The 19,440-nt window shown below is 44.2% G+C and overlaps 1 protein-coding gene across 1 annotated transcript in view; it reads left to right on the top strand.

Moving 5' to 3' along the window:
* Tsr1 (Tsr1 ribosome assembly factor) overlaps window positions 1–17,647 on the top strand; it is a 28,839-nt gene extending 11,192 nt beyond the window's left edge. Inside the window, exons 10-20 of the mRNA XM_075696092.1 lie at window positions 529–676; window positions 5,138–5,370; window positions 7,710–7,774; window positions 8,263–8,355; window positions 9,528–9,669; window positions 10,238–10,289; window positions 13,488–13,696; window positions 15,286–15,388; window positions 15,958–16,098; window positions 16,332–16,406; window positions 17,429–17,647. Coding sequence (XP_075552207.1) covers window positions 529–676; window positions 5,138–5,370; window positions 7,710–7,774; window positions 8,263–8,355; window positions 9,528–9,669; window positions 10,238–10,289; window positions 13,488–13,696; window positions 15,286–15,388; window positions 15,958–16,098; window positions 16,332–16,406; window positions 17,429–17,622 — 1,455 coding nt within the window. The 3' untranslated portion in view covers window positions 17,623–17,647. The remainder of the gene's footprint in view (window positions 1–528; window positions 677–5,137; window positions 5,371–7,709; window positions 7,775–8,262; window positions 8,356–9,527; window positions 9,670–10,237; window positions 10,290–13,487; window positions 13,697–15,285; window positions 15,389–15,957; window positions 16,099–16,331; window positions 16,407–17,428) is intronic.
* The last annotated feature ends 1,793 nt before the right edge of the window (window positions 17,648–19,440 follow it).

The following is a 19,440-nucleotide window of genomic DNA, read 5'->3' as shown; positions in this document are numbered from 1 at the left end:
TGACTTGCACAGAGCAGAATAGAAATGCGACTTTTCAAATTGTTTCGCTTCTTGCCTCTTCTCTGTGCATATACTTGTTTCTTGTTGTACGAATGTGTTTCCTAAATGTTAAGGTGTCTGTGAAAAGTTGGAGTGTTGATACACTTGCTTCTGTAGTGCTTTATTTTGCGGACAATTTTTTGCACTGCACATTTATGCTCTTGTACCAAAGAAACACCACTCCCCCACCCCCCCACCTCTGCAGTCTGGACCTCAATTTTTGCATCAGCCAGCAAAGATCCCATCGTTTCTTCTTGAAGATCTACTTCAGGCAAATAACTACATCTTAAACAAGAATTAACATTAATTGTTACGTCAAGTGCTAAATCAAGTTGCAGTTTACAACGAACCTGGGGGCAGGGGTCTGTTAGTTTGGCTTGCAACAGTACTTTTGTTCAGAATATTGTCTGGCTAGGGTGGTAGCAGCATCTCAATGTGGTAGATTGACAACCACCAGTAAAAAAATAAAGCTCAAACTGATCTTTGCAGAAGTCAGTGGAAATGGCAGACCTGACCCCCAAGCTGCTGGAAAAGGCTGACCCTCTCAAGCAAGAATCGTTGCAGTCCGAAAACGTGCCGGATGATATGGATGCCGAGCAGACTTGGCCAACGCCTGAAGAGCTGGCAGAAGCTGAATGTGAGTGCTAAGGCAGACCGGAAGTGTGCTGATATGTTGCGTTCAACCACCATTTTATTGCAAAAGGATAGAAAGTTGGACGAGTTGGTACGGCAACATGGTCTTGAATTGTAGTGCGAAGGGACACATAGAGAGACTGTCTGTGTCCTGTCTGCTTCTAGTCTCTGTCTGTGTCACTTCGAACTGCAATTCAAGATCATGTCACCATTATATTAACTGCCACGGCAGCTCAGTGGCTATGGCATCCAGCTGTTGAGCACAAAGTCATGATTTCGATTCACAATCATTGTGGCTGCATTCCAATGAGGGTATAATGAAAAAATGCTTGTATTCTTAGGTGCACAATAAAGAACCGCAGGTGGTGGAAATTACATCTGTAGCCCCCATCTATGGCATCGCTTACAGCCCATGTGGTATTTCTAACATTAAGCTGGATAATTTGATTGTATTTGATTTAGTGTAGTATTATTCAGCCTTGCAGGAATTCTTGTCAGCTGCAGTTGTAACTATGGCTGCAGGCTAGATGTAACACATCTATGCTACAGCTAAATGTGAGCTTGAAATGTGCTCGTTTTAGAGGCATAAATGAAACAATAACCAAAGAATTCTTGCATTGTGTTTTATCGCTTAGTGGTTCATCAGTGCTTGCTTCTGTCACTCTGTTGATGAAAAAGGTGCGGGTAGTGTCTGTTGAATGCGTATGGTTTTATTCAGCCTTGTTATTGAGCCATAAAAGAAGTAGCTTCAGTAAGAGAAACAGCTGTACAAAGCATAAAAATATCTTCATGAAACTTGTGCAGAGGATCCTTAGGCACCCATTATAGAATCAGTGCTTTGTGCGAAGAGAGCAATAGGACGGCCTTTTCAGCAACTGTGCAGCCATCTCTTAAAGCCAGATTCACATCATGGGATGGACTGCCGATTCAGCTAGCGGATGAACATGGCATAGCTGAATGCTGTCAAACCATGCCAATCACTAAAACGCCGGGCTGCTAGCACTGCGATTCTTTGCAGCTCAGTCATGTCACGGCCGTCTACGGACTGAATCAGCAATCCATCCTCTCATGTGAATCTAGCTTTAAAGAATGCTAGTCTCTACAGCATCAGTCTTGACCGACTGCTTTTCTGTCTTTGGGACCAGTGCATTCTGTATCCATTAATTTGGCCCTGACGGAATCAGGAAAATTGGTCAAATTCGGTGGTTCGAATTGAAAGGAAAGGGCAGAAACAATACTTGAGCTTGTCATCATTTTATTTGTGAAAATAATCCGTAATAGTACTCTGTTGCTGCTTGCACTTGAAAAATTGTTGGCGATGGCTTACTGCACAACACACCATTGTTGGTAAACACCTCTTCTGCACAGATTTCATGTGACAGCACTTCTGCAGCTGCTTGTGCTCCATAACCAATAAATCTGTGCAGTGCAGTGAAGGCTAAGGATCCTGTCAACCTGTTGGTAATGAAAGCCCGTTCCATGCTCTAAGAAATGAGGAATGCTCACCCATTGTGCACTGCTCGTCCCTCCGTAAAGCTTTCTCTCAGTGAGATGGAGCATAGCTTATCTACCGGATCTCACAGCAGCTGCACTATAGCTTGTTTCATTTTGTGCAGCTGCATTCTAAATGTTGAACATTCTCTTCTGAAGGCAGGAAGAGAGGAGTTAAAAAATGCTATACAGTCGAACCCCGCTACAACGAACGCCGCTTCAACGAAATGTCCGGTACAACGAATAATTCTCAGTTCCCCGTCAGCTGCCCATAGGAGTCAATGCATAAATATCCTCACCACAACGAACACTTTTTCTTATGCCGTTCCGCTTTAACGAAATCTGACGAAGTAATTCCAGGCTCGAAATTTAATTTGCCGCGCAGGAAACGCAATTTCGAACATTTTGCACATAAAAAAGCGTCTGCAAAGTTAGCATCGCGTGTTGGCACCACAAGAAACTGCCGCTGATGACCGAGCATGGGGGCCGCCATTGCTCGATGCCGACGGCGATGAGACTGGCCTACCTTTGGGATTGGCTTGAAACTTTTTAGCCGCAGACAATCCAAAGCCGACACTCAGTCGTCTCGTCAGTCCATGCTGCATCTCGGCGCCGTCGGTGCGTAGTTAAGTGCTAGTGCAATTGGTAGTTCGTGTTGTGCACGTGTTGCGGTGTTCGGTTTGATCAGAGAAGCCGTTCTGTTTTAGCGTGCTTTCCAACATGGCGCCGTCATGTCGAAAGTTTTTATCCTTGGAGGATAAAGCTCGGATCCTGACCGAAGTCGCAAGTGGAGAGAAGAAAGGCGACGTTGCGAAGAAGTTTGGGATTTCTCCCAGTTCGCTGTCCACCATCTTGAAGTCAAAAGAAGCAATAGCGCAAGCTCTTGCTTCGGGCACATCAGCCAAACGGAAGAAGCTGACGCCGTCCGCGCACGAAGACCTCGACAAGGCTATGTACACGTGGTTTGTCGAGACAAGGGCGAAAAACATACCCATCAGTGGAAACGCCGTGCAACAGAAGGCCCTGAATTACGCTTGCCTGCTGGGAATCGACGATTTCAAGGCGAGCACAGGCTGGCTCAGCAGATTCAAGGCCCGCCATGACATTGTCGGCAAGACGCTCTCTGGCGAGTCGGCATCGGCAGACACAGGCAGCGCATCCGCCTGGATCTCCACGAACGTTTCGGCGTTGTTGAAAGACTATGCCAAGTGTGACATTTATAACGCTGACGAGACAGGCCTGTTTTACGAGATGCTGCCGTCAAAAACCCTCGAAATGAAAGGTCAGCGTTGCCACGGTGGGAAACACAGCAAGAAGCGCGTGACCGTGCTGCTGTGCGCCAACGCGGACGGATCCGACAAGCGCCCACCGCTAGTCATTGGGAAGAGTGCGAGGCCCCGTTGCTTCAAAGGTAACAGGAGCCTTCCCGTAAAGTATGTCGCCAACAGCCGCTCCTGGATGACGCGGGCCATTTTCTCCGAGTGGGTCGCGTCATTTGACTGCGACATGAGGAGGCAGGGCCGGCGGGTGTGCTTATTGCTGGACAATTGCTCCGCCCATCATATTCTGGATGTGGAGCTCACAAATGTGGAGCTGAAGTACTTTCCGCCGAACTGCACTTCGATTAACTTGACCAAGGTGTCGTTAGAAGTCTGAAGTGCGCCTACCGCCAGCGAGTGATGCAGCGTCTCCTATTGAACGTGGAGACCGGTCGCGACACGAAGTTAGACCTGTACATGGCGCTGCAGATGATGGCTGCTGCGTGGGCTGCAACTGGACGGCCAGTTATCGCGAACTGCTTCACGCACGCTGGCTTCAAGCTAGGAGACCCAGACACCGACTCCGCTGAGGATGCTGCTGACTGCAACGGAGCAGTGCAACCGCCAGCAGACGTAATTGCGTCCTGGGCGGCCCTTCAAGGTGCCGGAAGTGTGCCATCCAGTGTCGAGCTGGACGACTTCATCGACGCTGACGTCAATGTGATCGCCCGTGAAGAATTGAGCGATGAGGACATTATAAAAAGTGTCCGCGACGACGGGGGGCAGTCGGATGACGACGAAGTGCCAGACCTGCATCCACCAGCCACATCTCGCGTACTGGATGCGTTCGATGTCATCAGAAACAGCGTGGCTGTGCATGATGACGACGTCGCGATGCAGCTACTCGCCGAATGCGAAAATCGCGTCATGATGCTCCTAGGCAAAAAAGGGAAGCAGTCGACACTGCTTGACTTCTGGAAATAAAAGTTTGTTTGTGGTTTACCAGTTCAGATTAGCCATATTTTTGTGAATTTCACAACGAAATTTTCGCTTCTACGAATTTTTTTTCGTGCACCGTCAATTTCGTTGTAGCGGGACTCGACTGTAGGTAGTTACGAGATCCAGTCTTGCACTGTATATACGTAGGCAGTTATGTTATAAGTAGTCTGAATGGCAACTGCATTACTTTTTGTTTGTCATGAGTGTTATCGATAGTTCCCTCTTGCATTAAATTTGTGGCAGTATTACATATTCATTCAAAAATACCATTCACCTATTCTTTAGTGCTTCTGCTGTTTTTTTTCCATTTATTTATTCCTTGAAGTTACAACTTTCAAGTAATGCTGTCACTCTCTTTCTGAAAATTTTTGTTGTAGGATGCTTTCTGGACAGGGCTTTACGTCTTTGAGTCTTTACATCTTTACGTCTTTTAGCGCACACACCCAGTAGCCAGATTTCATTGTTATAGCCAATAATGCAGCATGGGAACATTGCAGTAAGCAGTTTATTTTACTATAGAACACAAACAAAAATTTATGTTGCCTCAGCTACTCATTGTAATATTCGATATGTTGTTAAAACCAGTATCATTATAAGTGGGTTTGACTGTAGTGCAAACTGCATGGCTAAGAACATAATGTCATTTTCGCTTCAAGCCCAATGTCTACACGTGCTCTTTCTTCCTCGTTATGTGACTGCAATCCTTCGTCCTCCAGCCGCACAGTCCGAGGCTGAGTCGAGAAAGAAAGTGGTAAAGAAGGTTCCCAAGGGCACATCCGAATACCAGGCCTGCTGGATCGTGGATGCAGAGAGTAGTGGAGAGGGGTCCGACTCTGGCTCTGAAAGCGGGGATGAAGAGGAGGGAGCTGGAGGCTTTGAACCAATGGACGGTGATGACGAGGATGTGTCGGACACTGACAATGCAACTATTGCCGACGACACTGAATCGGTATGTTGGGGGCTCCACGCTGCATGCGCCGTAACTGCTGAAGGACAGATGCACCGCAACATAAACAAATATATGTGCAAGAAAGATAAGGCACAAACTTACAGAAGCTCTCTGCCGTTTCTTTCTGTCAGACAAAAACACATGAAAGTTTGTGCCAGTTCATGCCTAACCCTTCTCATCCTAGCTTGTGTTGTGCTGAATATTTCCTTCAGCGTATGAATGAACTAGCCTAGCAAGAAGTCTTATTCACCATGAACTGCTAGTATACAAAACCTTGGTCGCTCAAGTGTTGTGCATTGTTGAATGTGCACAGTAGAATCTCACTATAACAAAGTTAAAAGGGGATCCTCAGTACTTCGTTGTAAAGTTGAACACCTTTATAGCTCAGATTATAGCTCAGGTGGTTAGCTCAGATGGTAGAGCGGCTGCCCCGGAAAGGCGGTGGTCCCGGGTTCGAGTCCCGGACCAGGACAAATTTTTCTTCAACTATGAGGCCTTTCTTTCGAGGAACCCGTATGGGTTTCCTTTGTAGCAATTGCTACGAACGGGTGGATGTCTGATTTTCCCTTTATTCACCTTTATAAGAAGTGCTTGGAGCCTCCGAAATCATTTTTTATACTGGTACTACTGGTATACTGGTTATACTGGTCTCTTTGTTGTAAAGGTTGCGCACCGCACCAGTCACAGTAGAAATGGGACGGAATTATACCTTCATTATACAAATAATTTCAGTGTAGAGGCTTGCGACTGTAATTGCCATTAGGTAGTTCTTTATAACTGTTATCCGCCCTCACGGCCGACATTGCCATGGGGCTTTGGGGTTGCCACCATCTAAGTTGAACCGCATGCAGCTTGGCACGCACCATCGAAGGACGACGAAAGAAATAGAAAAAGCCACAGGCCTACGCGGCACAAGCAGCACAGTCTCACAGCGTAAGCTGGAGGAGCGGCTCTATAGGAGCTCCATTTCCGGCAGCGTGCACTGGAGGGTGTTTGCAACAAAGTCTCTTTGCATTGTTTTTACGAGAATAACTGGACGGTCCACCCAGTGTCGACGGCGAGCTGCGGCCTATGCTGCTCTCTGCACAGTGGTCCACTGAGCTCAACATTGCTTGGTTGCAGCCACGCGCATTGCTCCATGATTCACTTCTTCAACAGCGATTCGTACCTTACGAGGAGGCACCATAACGTGTACCAAAGGGTAAACACAGGTATTGAGATTATGCGGTGCACATGTCACATCACTCGACCCATGGCACGATACAATGCAACCGTTAGGTGTCGTGATACCTGGTGCAATACAAGGAAACTGCAATGCAAAATTCGCGTGTAACGACGCTATGCGGCATGCATCTCACATTGCGTGACAAATGGCACAAAACGATGCAAAGTGTGCACATATCAACGCTAGGCAGCGCGCATGTTACATCTCATGACTACTTGCGCACTAAAATGCCTGTTTAGGGCATGTCTCGGCAGCAACTAGCAAGCGCTGGTGTGACGCAGTGGTAGAGTAGCTGACTTCCACACAGAGGGCCAGAGTCCGACCCCGGCAGGAACAGTTATTGGTGTTATTTTTTCTTTTCTCTCTCTCTCTCTCTCTCATATATATATATATATATATATATATATATATATATATATATATATATATATATATATATATATATATATATATATATATATATATATATATATATATATATATATATATATATATTCATTCCTGGAGATTGCTACAACACGCAGCGGCAGAAAGCATTGTCACCCAAAATGGCTATTGGCATGAGCCCAACAGCTTACACTGTAAAAGTGTGCATCTGTGAATTTATTGTTCCGAGTTAAAAAAAAATAATCCATCCAGCTTGCAACACAAGCTGCACCATCTGACTGCGTCATCAAGCCATTGGGCTTGCAGTTTCAATTGCAGGAAATAGTAAGTAACAAGCAGCACATGGCTATTTCTTGCAACCATGCTAAGCCAATTTGCTCTAGCGTCAATCCTTACTCGACTTCAAATTGTGCTCTTATGGTCTCGACAATTGCTTGGCTTATCAGCATTTTGTGAGCTTGCTGACAGGGTGCTGCAAGCATTTAATATTTTATGATGCTCATCACTGGACCTGACCGTACACTTACAACCACAGTAAAGCAATTGCTTTACGCTGCAGGAATTTTAAAATTCTTTTTTGTTGCTAAAAAAAAAAAAAGCTTTTGCACCAAATTGGACTATTTCTGTATTATTCTGGCTGCCTTGAATGGAAGCAGTGGGTCTTAGTTGCTCATTATTGACAGTACAATTGCTCATGGCATTCTACATGAAGTAGAGTCTATTTCAGATCTCCATTGCCGGAGGAAAGGAGGGCTATGACAACCATCTTGACTTAGAAGAGGAAAAAGCTAGGTGAGAGAGACTTCTCTGCCACTTTCTTGCTATTATTATGTCTTCTTTCCCCTTTCTCATGAGGCATGTTCTTCAAAAATTATTGACACTAATGTATATTAATAAGAGTTGTTAATATTAGACATTTTCAGGGTGATATTTAGAACTTTAACTCACTTGGTCGTAATAAATTCGTAATGAACTCACGGACGTAATAAATTGTACTCCACCATGCCACACTGGGCATGTAGTTTTGTTAGAGCCCTAAAACAAGGTTCAGATTTAATTTTTGGTGACAGGTACTATGTTATTTAGTTGCTTGAGATACGGAGCATATCTTATCCTCTTAAAGCTTGATATTCCTTTAAAGCAGTTGATTTAGAGCATGGGATCTCACATACATTGATATATCGCTTCATTATGCCAAGCCCCATGTAAAACTATTGTTTGTAGTTTGTAGTTTAAAGCAGTATTGTTGGCCTTACAGAAACTCTTTTCTTTTTGTTTAGTCTTGTGAGATTCAGGGAGGAGCGCATGGACCAAATGTTTCCTGATGAAATCGACACTCCCCTCGACCGACCTGCACGAACGAGGTTTGCAAGGTGAGGCCTTTTGACTTCTTGATGTGTTACAGATTTCAGAACAAGTTGTTCAGGTCTTCCCCACGCATTTAAGTTCTTCAGCTCATTTCCTCTTTTTCCTCTTTGACAGAAAGCTAGTGTTTTAAAATTTCATGCTGTTCTTTCGGCGCCAGTACAGAGCAGTAAATGTTTCCTATCTGTACCATGGTCTTTGCACGCATTAAGGTGCTCAAAATAGGGGATATTTCATTGGATCCATTCTTGTAATTTATGTCCTGAAATATCAGTGTTAAATTAGCTTTTTTTCTTTTACTTGCAGCTGTTGTGGTTATGTGCTGCGCAGTCATTGGCCAGTCATAATTTACTATGTCTAGCAAACACATTAGGCAAGTAGCTTTCGAATTAGTCATGCTAAGTTATTACCCATTGCTTATCTTTTTTTTTCTCTCTCTCTCTCTCTCTCTCTTTTTGTAGTTGTAGTTTTTTGGTGTACCTACCTCACTGTCATAATAGCAGAGTGGTGATGGAGCTGTGCTGATAAGCGCAAGTCTGTTGGTTTCATCGCCTGCTACCGTGGCCACATTCCAATCTGAATAGTAGCCACTGCTTGAGTGTTCTTACGGAATTTAGAAAGTTTCTTGTAGTCTGATGTACGTGTACATTAAAGAACCCTAACAAGACAGAAGTTTACTGGAAGATTCAGTCTCGAAGTGAATGACAGTGGTCAAACAAGGGAGTGTCGCTAGAGCTAACATTTCAACTAGAGGACTTTAGACAAAGGTCTCTGACGAAGACAAAGTCCTCTTGTTGAAACCTTTGAGTGGGGGAAGGAAGCATGTACCAGGAGTGCCACCTCCTGGCTATGCCACTGCCAGCAGCATTCCTTGTTAGACCACTGTTATTCACCTAAAGAACCTCAGTATAGCAGTAGTCAACCCCAGTACTCAATAGTCAAACTGTGGATTTGAGGCGTAAAAGCAGTTCAGTTGTCATTACTAACCCTAGTGTTATGTGTTTGATGGTCTCGCGGCCAAACTTGGCTTTCTGTGGTGATAGCCGCTACAGTTGCATTGCATTATTTCTTTGAAAGTTCGTATAGAAAATACTCTTCACTGTGTTTGCAAGTTGCACAATGTTGTGGATTACGTAGTGGACAGTTTTGCGGCTTCTGACCGTGCCGATGTGCCATGCAGGTATCGTGGTTTGAAGAGTTTTCACTCATCTCCTTGGGATCCCAAAGAGAACCTTCCTCTCGACTATGCCCGCGTGTTCCAGTTTGAGAACTTTGCCAGGACCAAGAAGCGGGTCATGTCTGAAGAAAAGGAAGGTGCCATGGTGGGTGTGCTGTCTTTTACGTTTGCCTGTTTCCTCTTGTCTACCTATTCAGTCTTATTTGCATGGCGTATGAAAAGAATGCAAAGATGCAATTTCTTAGCTGCCTCTCTGAAACTCTTGCACATAGTATTTTTCAACTCGTAATAATGACTCATTGCCTGAATCTGTGAACTCCTGTGTATGATACTGCACTTAATCTTCAGGCTAAATTAGCCGGAATTGCTAAAATGCGTGTGCACAAAATAATTTAATTGGTTCTTTCATTGGTTCTTTCATCATTGACGATGACATTTTCCTGTTCGCGGGATGAGCACTACGTACTAAGCCTTTTGTATCAGCTCGTTCTCGTGCATAATAGAAACGTGGCTGACCAGGTGACCACTTTGTTTTGTTTGGGTCATACTGGTCACTGTACATAGTAATTTTGTGAATTTTCCTTTAAGCTAGCTAAATTGGTTTTCCCTCTGAAAAATAAATTGGACTGGAATGAACCTGCCTCTACGTGATGAGTAGAAAGAAGCAGACATTTTTTTTCTTCGCATATGACAAAAGCTGTTCACTTTTGCAGCCTGGGTGGTATGTCACCATACACATCGCCAATGTTCCACGAACTGTTTATGGTAAGCATCAAAGTTTCACTAGTTGACCGTGTTCTTGCGATTCCTCCTTGCATGCAGAAAGACTTGGAAAAGATTGTATGGTTGTTGTTTTTTTTCATCTTATGAGCAGAGGTCTCACATGCGCAGCATTTGGGGCACACGAGGCCCTTCAAGCTTTTGTGTGTGGCCTACATGGCCTCCTCAGTTTTAAACTGCTCTTTCTTGTTTTCTAGCAGTTTAATTGGTTGCTCAATGTACCCCATTTTATAAAATGCACTACAGGGCAGGCCTATCAGAATCTGCGTGCTCTTTATTGTGGCCTGGTGCATCACACGAGTTTTGGGACTCCTGCTGTAAATGAATGTAGGGTTGATTGATTGACTGATTGATCCGACACTATCAAAAAGAAAGAAAATGTAGTAGTACAGTAGAAAAGAAATGTCTTTGTGTGGCTGCAGGTACCGTAACTGCCTCACTGCCTTGTGGGAACCTGAATTGTACTCCATTCCATACATAGCAGACAATGCTACAAAAGCTGGAGCTACCACTGCTTGCATTTGCCATAAGAAAGTAGTGTGCCACACATTAAAGAAATACCGTATTTACTTGCATAATGATCGCACTGGCGTAAAGATCGCACCCGCGAATTTTGTCGTCAAAATTCGATTTTTTTTCCTTTCCCATGTAATGATTGCACCCCGAACGAGCCACAGTGATATGTCGTGTGCCAAGTCTAGCTAATGATGATTGCATTTAGCATCTCTCGAATGCTGTCGAATGCTACGCAAATGATTCTTCAAGACATACCAAGTGGTCTGCACTATTTCATTCCTTTCATCACTTTCCGCACTATTATGAAAAAAAAAGCTACAACCAAACTTGCCTTGGCTTTACTATATGTAGGCTTTATAATGGTTGTGGTCAACAACAACAACAAAAAAGGCTCCTTTTGATTCTTCTTGTCTGCACTCAGGGGCACACAACAAATCGCGAGTGACAATGATATTAGCCACGTTTACACTGATACGTTAGAAGTGTACCCTATTCATACGCCGACACTTGTGACACAGCTAAGATATTCACCCACCCTTAGTGGAAACATGCCGTATTAGGATAGTAGTGAACACAAATGCCACAGCTTCCATAGCGTGCCCGCCATGTGTTTCTATGTCGCTGGCAGCTAAGTGCGCCCATCTCTGTTTCTGTCCCCTCAAAGTGGTCGTGGCTATGTTATTGCTGCGTACTTGCCGATAGTAACGATATTATTCATTACTGATACGGAAGAAACTGTCTCAATGCGCATAACATACTCACGAGAAGAAAAAAAAATTCCGTTCAGTGCGTTCCGCTTGTTCTGCCAGCCGCCATTTTTGTTTTGATGTTCCGCACTGTTACAGCAGCAGCCGCCGACCCGCCGTGGTTGCTCAGTGGCTATGGTGTTGGGCTGCTGAGCACGAGGTCGCGGGATCGAATCCCGGCCACGGCGGCCGCATTTCGATGGGGGCGAAATGCGAAAACACCCGTGTGCTTAGATTTAGGTGCACGTTAAAGAAACCCAGGTGGTCAAAATTTCCGGAGTCCTCCACTACGGCGTGCCTCATAATCAGAAAGTGGTTTTGGCACGTAAAACCCCAAATATTATTATTATTAGCAGCAGCCGCCTATTGGTTGACCTGCTGTCATCCCACAGCAAATGTCAGATGAAAAAAGAAGAATGTTTTCTTTTCGCGGGAAACTTAACTCGCGTAATGATCACACCCCTGAATTTGCGCCAATTTTTTTGACAAAAAGGTGCGATCATTATGCGAGTGAATATGGTACATAGGTACCACCGTATGAGATCATGTAACTCGATGTAGCATCAGGTCTCCTACTCGTGTGGGAAATTAAGATATTGTGAGATATTAAGATATGTGTGAGAATTAAAATATATGTATAGGCGTCACAGATATGAACCCATTTACCACCACGTAAGCGGAGCGGCACATTTGTGCAACCGGCGACCTCAGCACATCGCTTGTGCTCGCGACCGACACATAATAGTATGTCTTGAGATAGCAGATTTGGTATCGTGTTCAATTGCACTGCAGCAGGCAATTTTCCACCCATTTGTCCCGGAAAAAAAAAAAAAAAAAAAAACTCGTGTTAGAATTGGGTAAATGTCGTAATCGGACATTGTCAATTACACTTACTGCTTGAAAACTTTCCTAAAGCAGGCCAAAAATAGGCATTTTCGACGAGATATGTGATATGCGTTCAGTGCATTCAGTGTTTGATAAGCTTCGCCGAGACAGACGCTGCCACTAAAGTGGTTGCTATTCGCGTCGTCATAAGTGTGAGGCATGTGCATGCTAACTGGTCAAGTTCAAGTTATCCAACAAAGGTCAGTTTTAGGATCGAAATAATGAAAGTTTGCATGCATAGAAATGTATGGGCGCTGGCCGGGACTTTCGGCTGGGATCATAACTGGAGTCAAATTAATGAAAGTTTACTGTATCACTTACGTGTAGCACTTTGCAGGCCTATAAATAGACATAATTGCCTTGTGAAGAACGTGTGCTGTATAATTTCACAACCATAGTGGCTTAGGGGCTGCTGCATTGTTGCTGAGCTTCAATTTGTGCATTAGGTTCCGGACCACATGGGGACGACATTCCAATGAAGACCGAATGCTAAAGCGCTTCTGTACAAAGCATTAGGTGCACGAAAGGGTCCCAAGTGGTCAAAATTTGTCCAGAACCTTCTTCAATGACACCTGTCATGTTTTGGATGTTTAACTCCACAATCAATTCTTTATCACTAAAGTTCAAAAATAAAAGTGCTATATTTGCACAGCTGAAGCAGCCACTGTTGCAGGCAACAGTGAACATCTATTTTTATATTATTTTAATTGGTTAATGTCACCAGCGACTTTCAGATGTTGACTTTTTTTTGTTATGCAGGCATGAGAGAGTTGCATACTACAGCATTACAAGTTCCTTCATTTGAGCAGTGTTAGCCATTGTTTAGAATTTCTTTTTCTCTGCGTTTGGTGGGCACAAGCCTTTCATTTAGTTTATTCTTGTGTGACAGAAAAGAAAAAAAATTGCGTACCAATCCACAGCACCACATACATGGGAACATGTGACAGGTTCATGTCAGGTGGAAAAAAAACGCCGAATAATGCCAGCTCCTTCTGACACTTCCACTGATGTCACTGACCTGCTGTTGTGCTGAAAGATGCGTTCCAGACCCAAGGGGATCCCCTGGTGCTGTTTGGTCTGCTGTCGCACGAGCAGAAGATGTCTGTGCTGAACGTGGCCATCAAGCGACACCCTGGCTACACTGACCCCATCAAGTCCAAGGAGAGGCTCGTGTTTCACATTGGCTATCGCCGCTTCTCTGCCTGCCCCATCTTCTCGGCACACACCAATGGGGACAAGCAAAAAGTGAGCTTGCAGTTCCGTTCTACCCTTCTCTAATGTCTGTGCTATTGCGCCAGAACGAGATGCGCCAACATTTATTAGTGCAACGAACTCATGGGCTTGGTCCTCGGGTTTGCTTTCTTGTCATGCGAGTAACCTCATTTGTACACTCTGCATTGCATACACAAAGGTTGTTGAGAGCATGTGCTTGAGCATGTGACATCAAGCATGCTCTCCTTTATCCTCTCTCATATGCAGCAGGTGTTGTCTATACAGCCAACTCCTATCAATTAAACCTTTGCAGGACCGCAAGATTTGGTCGGATTATCTGAAACACTGAATCAGCGAACAGTGGCAAAATGAACGAATTCGGGTGCTTTATTGCTTGAAGTAGTCTGCAATGTCTTTTTGCTTGTTGCTCTTCAAGCCCGACTCAACCACCATGCGGTGAAAAGTACCGGCATGTTTAAGCACTGCCTTTTGAGTTCAGACTCGAGAGGTTTCCTTCCATAGCAATGTATGGTTCTTGCCGGGACTTACTAGTGAATTCGAATTTAAGCAAAAAGTCAAAGTAATCGAGATCGACGCAAAGGGAGTCGACTGTAGTACTCCATTCCATATATGGCCGGCAACACTATGAAGGCTAGAGATACTTTTCTCACCGCTCACTTTTACATAGGTACGTGTCCTGTATGCACAGCAAGATCGAATTTTATAGTCCCGAATGTTCAGTACTGTAACACTTAGCACTGTTATGTGCCTGGTTTATCAAGAAAATAAAGCAGCGCAAAGTTGCCTTTGTTGGTACCTTTCTCCGTAATGGTGTCCTAAACACAGTAGCCATGACATCACTGTACGGCTCGTGCGCCTGCAGTATGGGGAACATGGCCTTCAATGTTGGTTTACATTGCTTGGAGAGTGAGGTTCTTGCTGGAGCTGCAATGTGGGCACTATGACCAGTGCAGACAAAGGCAACTTTTTAATTTTGTTTCCTTTAAAAATCAGGCTAGTTACAGTGAACAATCAGGACCATGAAATGCTGTATTGCTGCAACATTCAAGCAATAGCAAAACAACAAAATGAAAGCTTTTCTTTTTTTTAACATTTGTAATTGGATCTCGCACTGGCACGCCGCCACTGTCACTGCAATCGCATATTACTCAGCTGGACAGACGATAAGAAATGAATGTAGGGGTGTATACATTTTGCAAAGCTAGCCTGCTCGTCTTCATTTATAGCACATAGCTGTCTTCAGATGTATAGTAATATCATATGGTCTACTACTATCATGTTTGTGTCATAATATGCCAATATGTCTTGCAAGGTTATCCTGGTCATTAATTTTGCTGTGTATAGAGGCAACTAATGCATGTGATTTTGTTTTGAAACCTGTGGGCAAGACCATAATTAAGTTGGCGGTAAATTGCACATGAATGCTTATCGTGGTGGCACCTATTTCATTGCAATAGAAGCTCCTATGCAGACAATAAAACTAACAGTGTAGAGGTTTATTTTTGCACAGAGTGCATCTTACAGTTAAACAAGTGTTTTTATGAAGTATTAAAAGGTACGCAATAGTATTAATAGCTTTTCCACATGTGCTTTCTTTGCAGTATGAAAGGTTCCTACGGAGCGACGCAGTGTCAGTCGCAACGATGTTCGCGCCCATTGTCTTCCCACCCGTCTCGGCAGTGGTGTTCATTGAGGACGAGAATGGTATCTATTTATTCCAAGCATCAACATTGAGTGAAAACTTGGGGAAAGACTGCCAAACGAAATTTGTACCAAGGGTTTGAGCAAAAACTTTCCACACTTCTTGAATGTAGTTCAGTGGAGATAAACAGGTAATTTATTTGAGCACATTATTTGAGCTGGGGGCACGTCAGTAAATGTATGGTGATAAGTAATGGTGTGACACAATTGCAACTCCTCATGCCGACTAGCCCTACTTTCTCCCTTAGATATTACTCATGGGCTGATTAATGCAATATTATTGTATTTATTAAAAGACTTCTTTTAGTGGTCAAAGCATGTCAGCTTAGCAGGAATTATTAGACTGTTACTAATTTCAAAATATCCTTCTCCAAATTTGCATATGAAACCTACTCACGGAGCATTTTGCATTGTGGGGCAAAACATGAACGACTGGTGTAGTATTTTGATTTTCAGGTGCCCGCTGTTTGACAGAGTTACGATGCAGGTTATTCATGCATTTATTCCAGCAGTGGGCTGTAGTGGATTCTTACAAGTACGTCCCGTTCACAAACTTGACTAACCCTTCGTAGGTCAGCATAGGCTGGTTGGGTCGGGTGCTGTGCTGGGTGCCAATCCAGACCGCGTGGTCATCAAACGTGCTGTCCTGAGCGGCCACCCTTTCAAGATCAACCGCAAGTCTGCTGTAGTCCGTTACATGTTCTTCAACAGGGGTGAGTTGACTGCAGGGCTTTCATGCTTTGTTACGTCACTTGTATTTATACTTGCTGTACTGTACCCGGATTGTGACATTAGCTCAAGTTCGTGGCCTTCTTGAAACTAGTCTGTCATGTCTTGTGAAAAGTGAAAACTCCCTCCCTCTCCTTTTCTTTTTGGGTGAGGGGCATACGTGGAGAATACCGGCATGATTTTTTTTTTTCTTATTGTCATTTTCATTTCACAACAGAGGATATAATGTGGTTCAAGCCTGTGGAACTGAAGACAAAGTACGGAAGGAGAGGGCACATCAAGGAGCCGCTTGGTATGTTCTTCTTTACCCTTTCTTGCAGTCTTTGATTGATTGATTGATTGATTGATTGATTGATTGATTGATTGATTGATTGATTGATTGATTGCATTAAAATTTAAAATTTTTTCCGTCCTTTTAATTGGAGCAGACTGGTACAAAAGCAGTTTGCTGTGTCTGGACGTTTAATATGAAGTTGTTTTTCAAGCAACCTGTACAAGCTCTCTCTGCAGGATCTTGCAGCATGTCTACATTAAATTTCCGTGGAATTCATTTCTTTGTACATTGAAACATTAATTATACTCGACCCTCCCATTTCATTTAGAGAAATTCATGTGAATGTTATCCTGGAGACATATTCCATCAGTGCAAAAAAAGAACAGGCAAAAATAGGCATAGGCACTCTTTGTGCACGTATTTTTAAACTGCACGTGTGTCTTTGTGTTCATTCTACACATTGCAAGAACATTGATGAAATTAACAACTGTGTCTCCCATACTCAACTACTACTACTATGGAAACTGGCAGGTCAGATGTCACAGTGGCACCTGTCACTTAACCTTTCTGTGCATGTTTGAACTTGTGCTTTTTCATGTACTCAAGTGAATTCACTAGGACAACATAATCTGTCAACAACTAACCTTTTTTAACCTTCCATTCGATCTGTTGGTGGCAGAATGCAAGAACACTCATATACCGAGCAGTAGGTACATGTTAATAACCCAAGTGATCATAATTAATCAAGGGCCCTCTACCGCGACATCTCTCATAGTCACTGTATCACTTCTGGATGTTAAATTTCATCAGTCAATCAAACTTTAATTGGAAAAAATGCAGTGACAGCTGCCACCTAATGTTTCAGCCATGTAAATATTACAGGGACACCTGCCAGCCAATTTCTCTGTAGACACATTTGCCTACTGCCTAAGTTGCATTCCTATAGTTGCATTATGGTTGCACAATTACCGCAGTTAGCGTTTCAACCCATTTTTCCTTTCCCGAGAGTGGCTGGCATGACCGGATGCTCTTCTTTGCAGGTACGCATGGGCACATGAAGTGCGTCTTCAACGGCCAGCTGAAGTCGCAAGACACAGTGTTGATGCATCTATATAAACGCATGTTCCCCAAGTGGACATACGACCCTGAAGTGGGCAAGCCTGTCCCCTACTATGAGGGGCACGACTCGACGGCCGACGGCGAAGAGTGCAAAGCATTCAGCCTGATGGATTAAAATGTAAATTTGTTGTTTGTTCGAACTGTGGTTGCACACCTCATTTTAAGTCTTATCATGCGGAAAAGGCCATGTATCTTAACTTCACCGTTGAGGAGTGCCACTTATACAAATGAGAAAGGCTCAGAGTTTTCTTTTCTTTTTGAAAGCACATTGTGCAATCTAGAAATGTCATGCTGATGTTACCTTACTGAGGAGTTTTCAGGGTGACATTCAAGGAATAGAAAGATTGGCCTCCATTTCCTGCAGTAATAAGGAGTATCTCCCTGCCAAGTTAATGAAAAATAGACTTTCTTGAGAATGCTTTACCAGTCTAAACTGATTTTCTGTTACTCTTCAGTGCTTCTTTTAAGTGATCTAAGAAACTGAAAGTTACGGTTTGGCAAGACAGCCGCGGTGACGCAGTAAAAGCTCGTTGTATCGGATTTCACGGGACCAGAAAAAAAAAATGGCCGAATAAACCAAATGTCACATCGTCGACGCTGTCAAAAAGACAAACAAACCCTTTACTGAATTGACACACGTTTACTTACTGAATGAATCAATAAATCCTGTTCCTATTTAGTGAAGCAGTGTGGAAGCTGCAATTCTCATGTGACAGATTAGCACTCGCAATGGTGAAGGCCTCGTGCTTCCTTCGCAGTACGGTACTGGCGCAAGACCTGCGTCCTCATCCGAGACATGCCTTTCAATACCACGCGCACATCCAGATGATATTTTTTTACATTGAGCTGCTTAGGAACAGAATGTCCGTTCATTGCGATGTAGCGGGCGGGTTTGGTGCGAAGGTGTGGGCTGCAGTAGAACAGCTCTTTACCCTCAACAGCTTCCACCGTGTTTGTGACATTGCGCATGCGTTGCATTGATTAAAAACGAAGCTAGCGCTTGTTGCAACCACTGTGGATGAAACTGTGGTTGCTGTCGATGCAATCATTCATGGCACCCATAGATTTCTGAAGTCAAAGCAAAGCTACTTTTTGCCACAATGGCGGTCACTATAGACGCAATCATGGACGGTGAACATGCATTTAAGGCAAGCAGCCAACACGCGCACCAGGTGAAAACAAAACTAATGTTTTTTGCAATGACTATCAACGCAATTATGGATGGCGACCACACATTTCTGAAGGCAAGTGGCCAACATGCACTCCGAGTCAAAATGAAGCTACTGTTTGCCACAGCCGCTGCAGACGAAACAGCAGTTGCTATCGATGTGATCGTGATAGATCTGAAGGCACGCGGGCAATGCGGTTGTAAACGCAAGAATAAAGGAGGCTACTAAGGCACAAAGCATTCCATCATTCTTGTCAGTGTCGTGCGGTTTCCACTTACGATGATGGCAACGTGGATTCTGCTGCTTCATTTAGGTTGGATGCTAGTGCCGCTTTTGCTCATTTGTGTCATACCAATGCCTCCTTTACTAGATGCCTGTCGCGTCGCTAGTCTTCCCATTGGAGCGGAGGTTCCCGTAGTTCAGGGTTATTGTGGAGAGACTGCGCTCGCAGCCGACCCACTTCCTGTTGCGGAGGAAGTGACGATTGCTAGGCTGGCGCGCGCTCGACCAATGGCTTGACGAGAGACCGCGGGTCCAGCCTCCGGGATCGCATAAAACGCCGCTAAAATCTCGGAGGCAGGGCTGCGTGATTTAGGTTTGCAGCGGCCACCGCAGCTAGCGCTCGCAGCCAACCCGGGTGGGGAAGAGTAAAGAGGAGAAGGGCAGGAACCAGCTTCTCGGATCATGCGGCAGGCATCTAGTAAAGGAGGTATTGGTCGTGCATTTATGGCATACCGGGCTCGCCATGCTCCAAGCTGTCCTAA

This window comes from Dermacentor variabilis, chromosome 6 (genome assembly GCF_050947875.1).
Source record: "Dermacentor variabilis isolate Ectoservices chromosome 6, ASM5094787v1, whole genome shotgun sequence".
Taxonomy (NCBI): Eukaryota; Metazoa; Arthropoda; class Arachnida; order Ixodida; family Ixodidae; genus Dermacentor; species Dermacentor variabilis.
The sequence above is the reverse complement of the archived record's forward strand: the minus strand, read 5'-3'. Positions and strand labels throughout refer to the sequence as shown.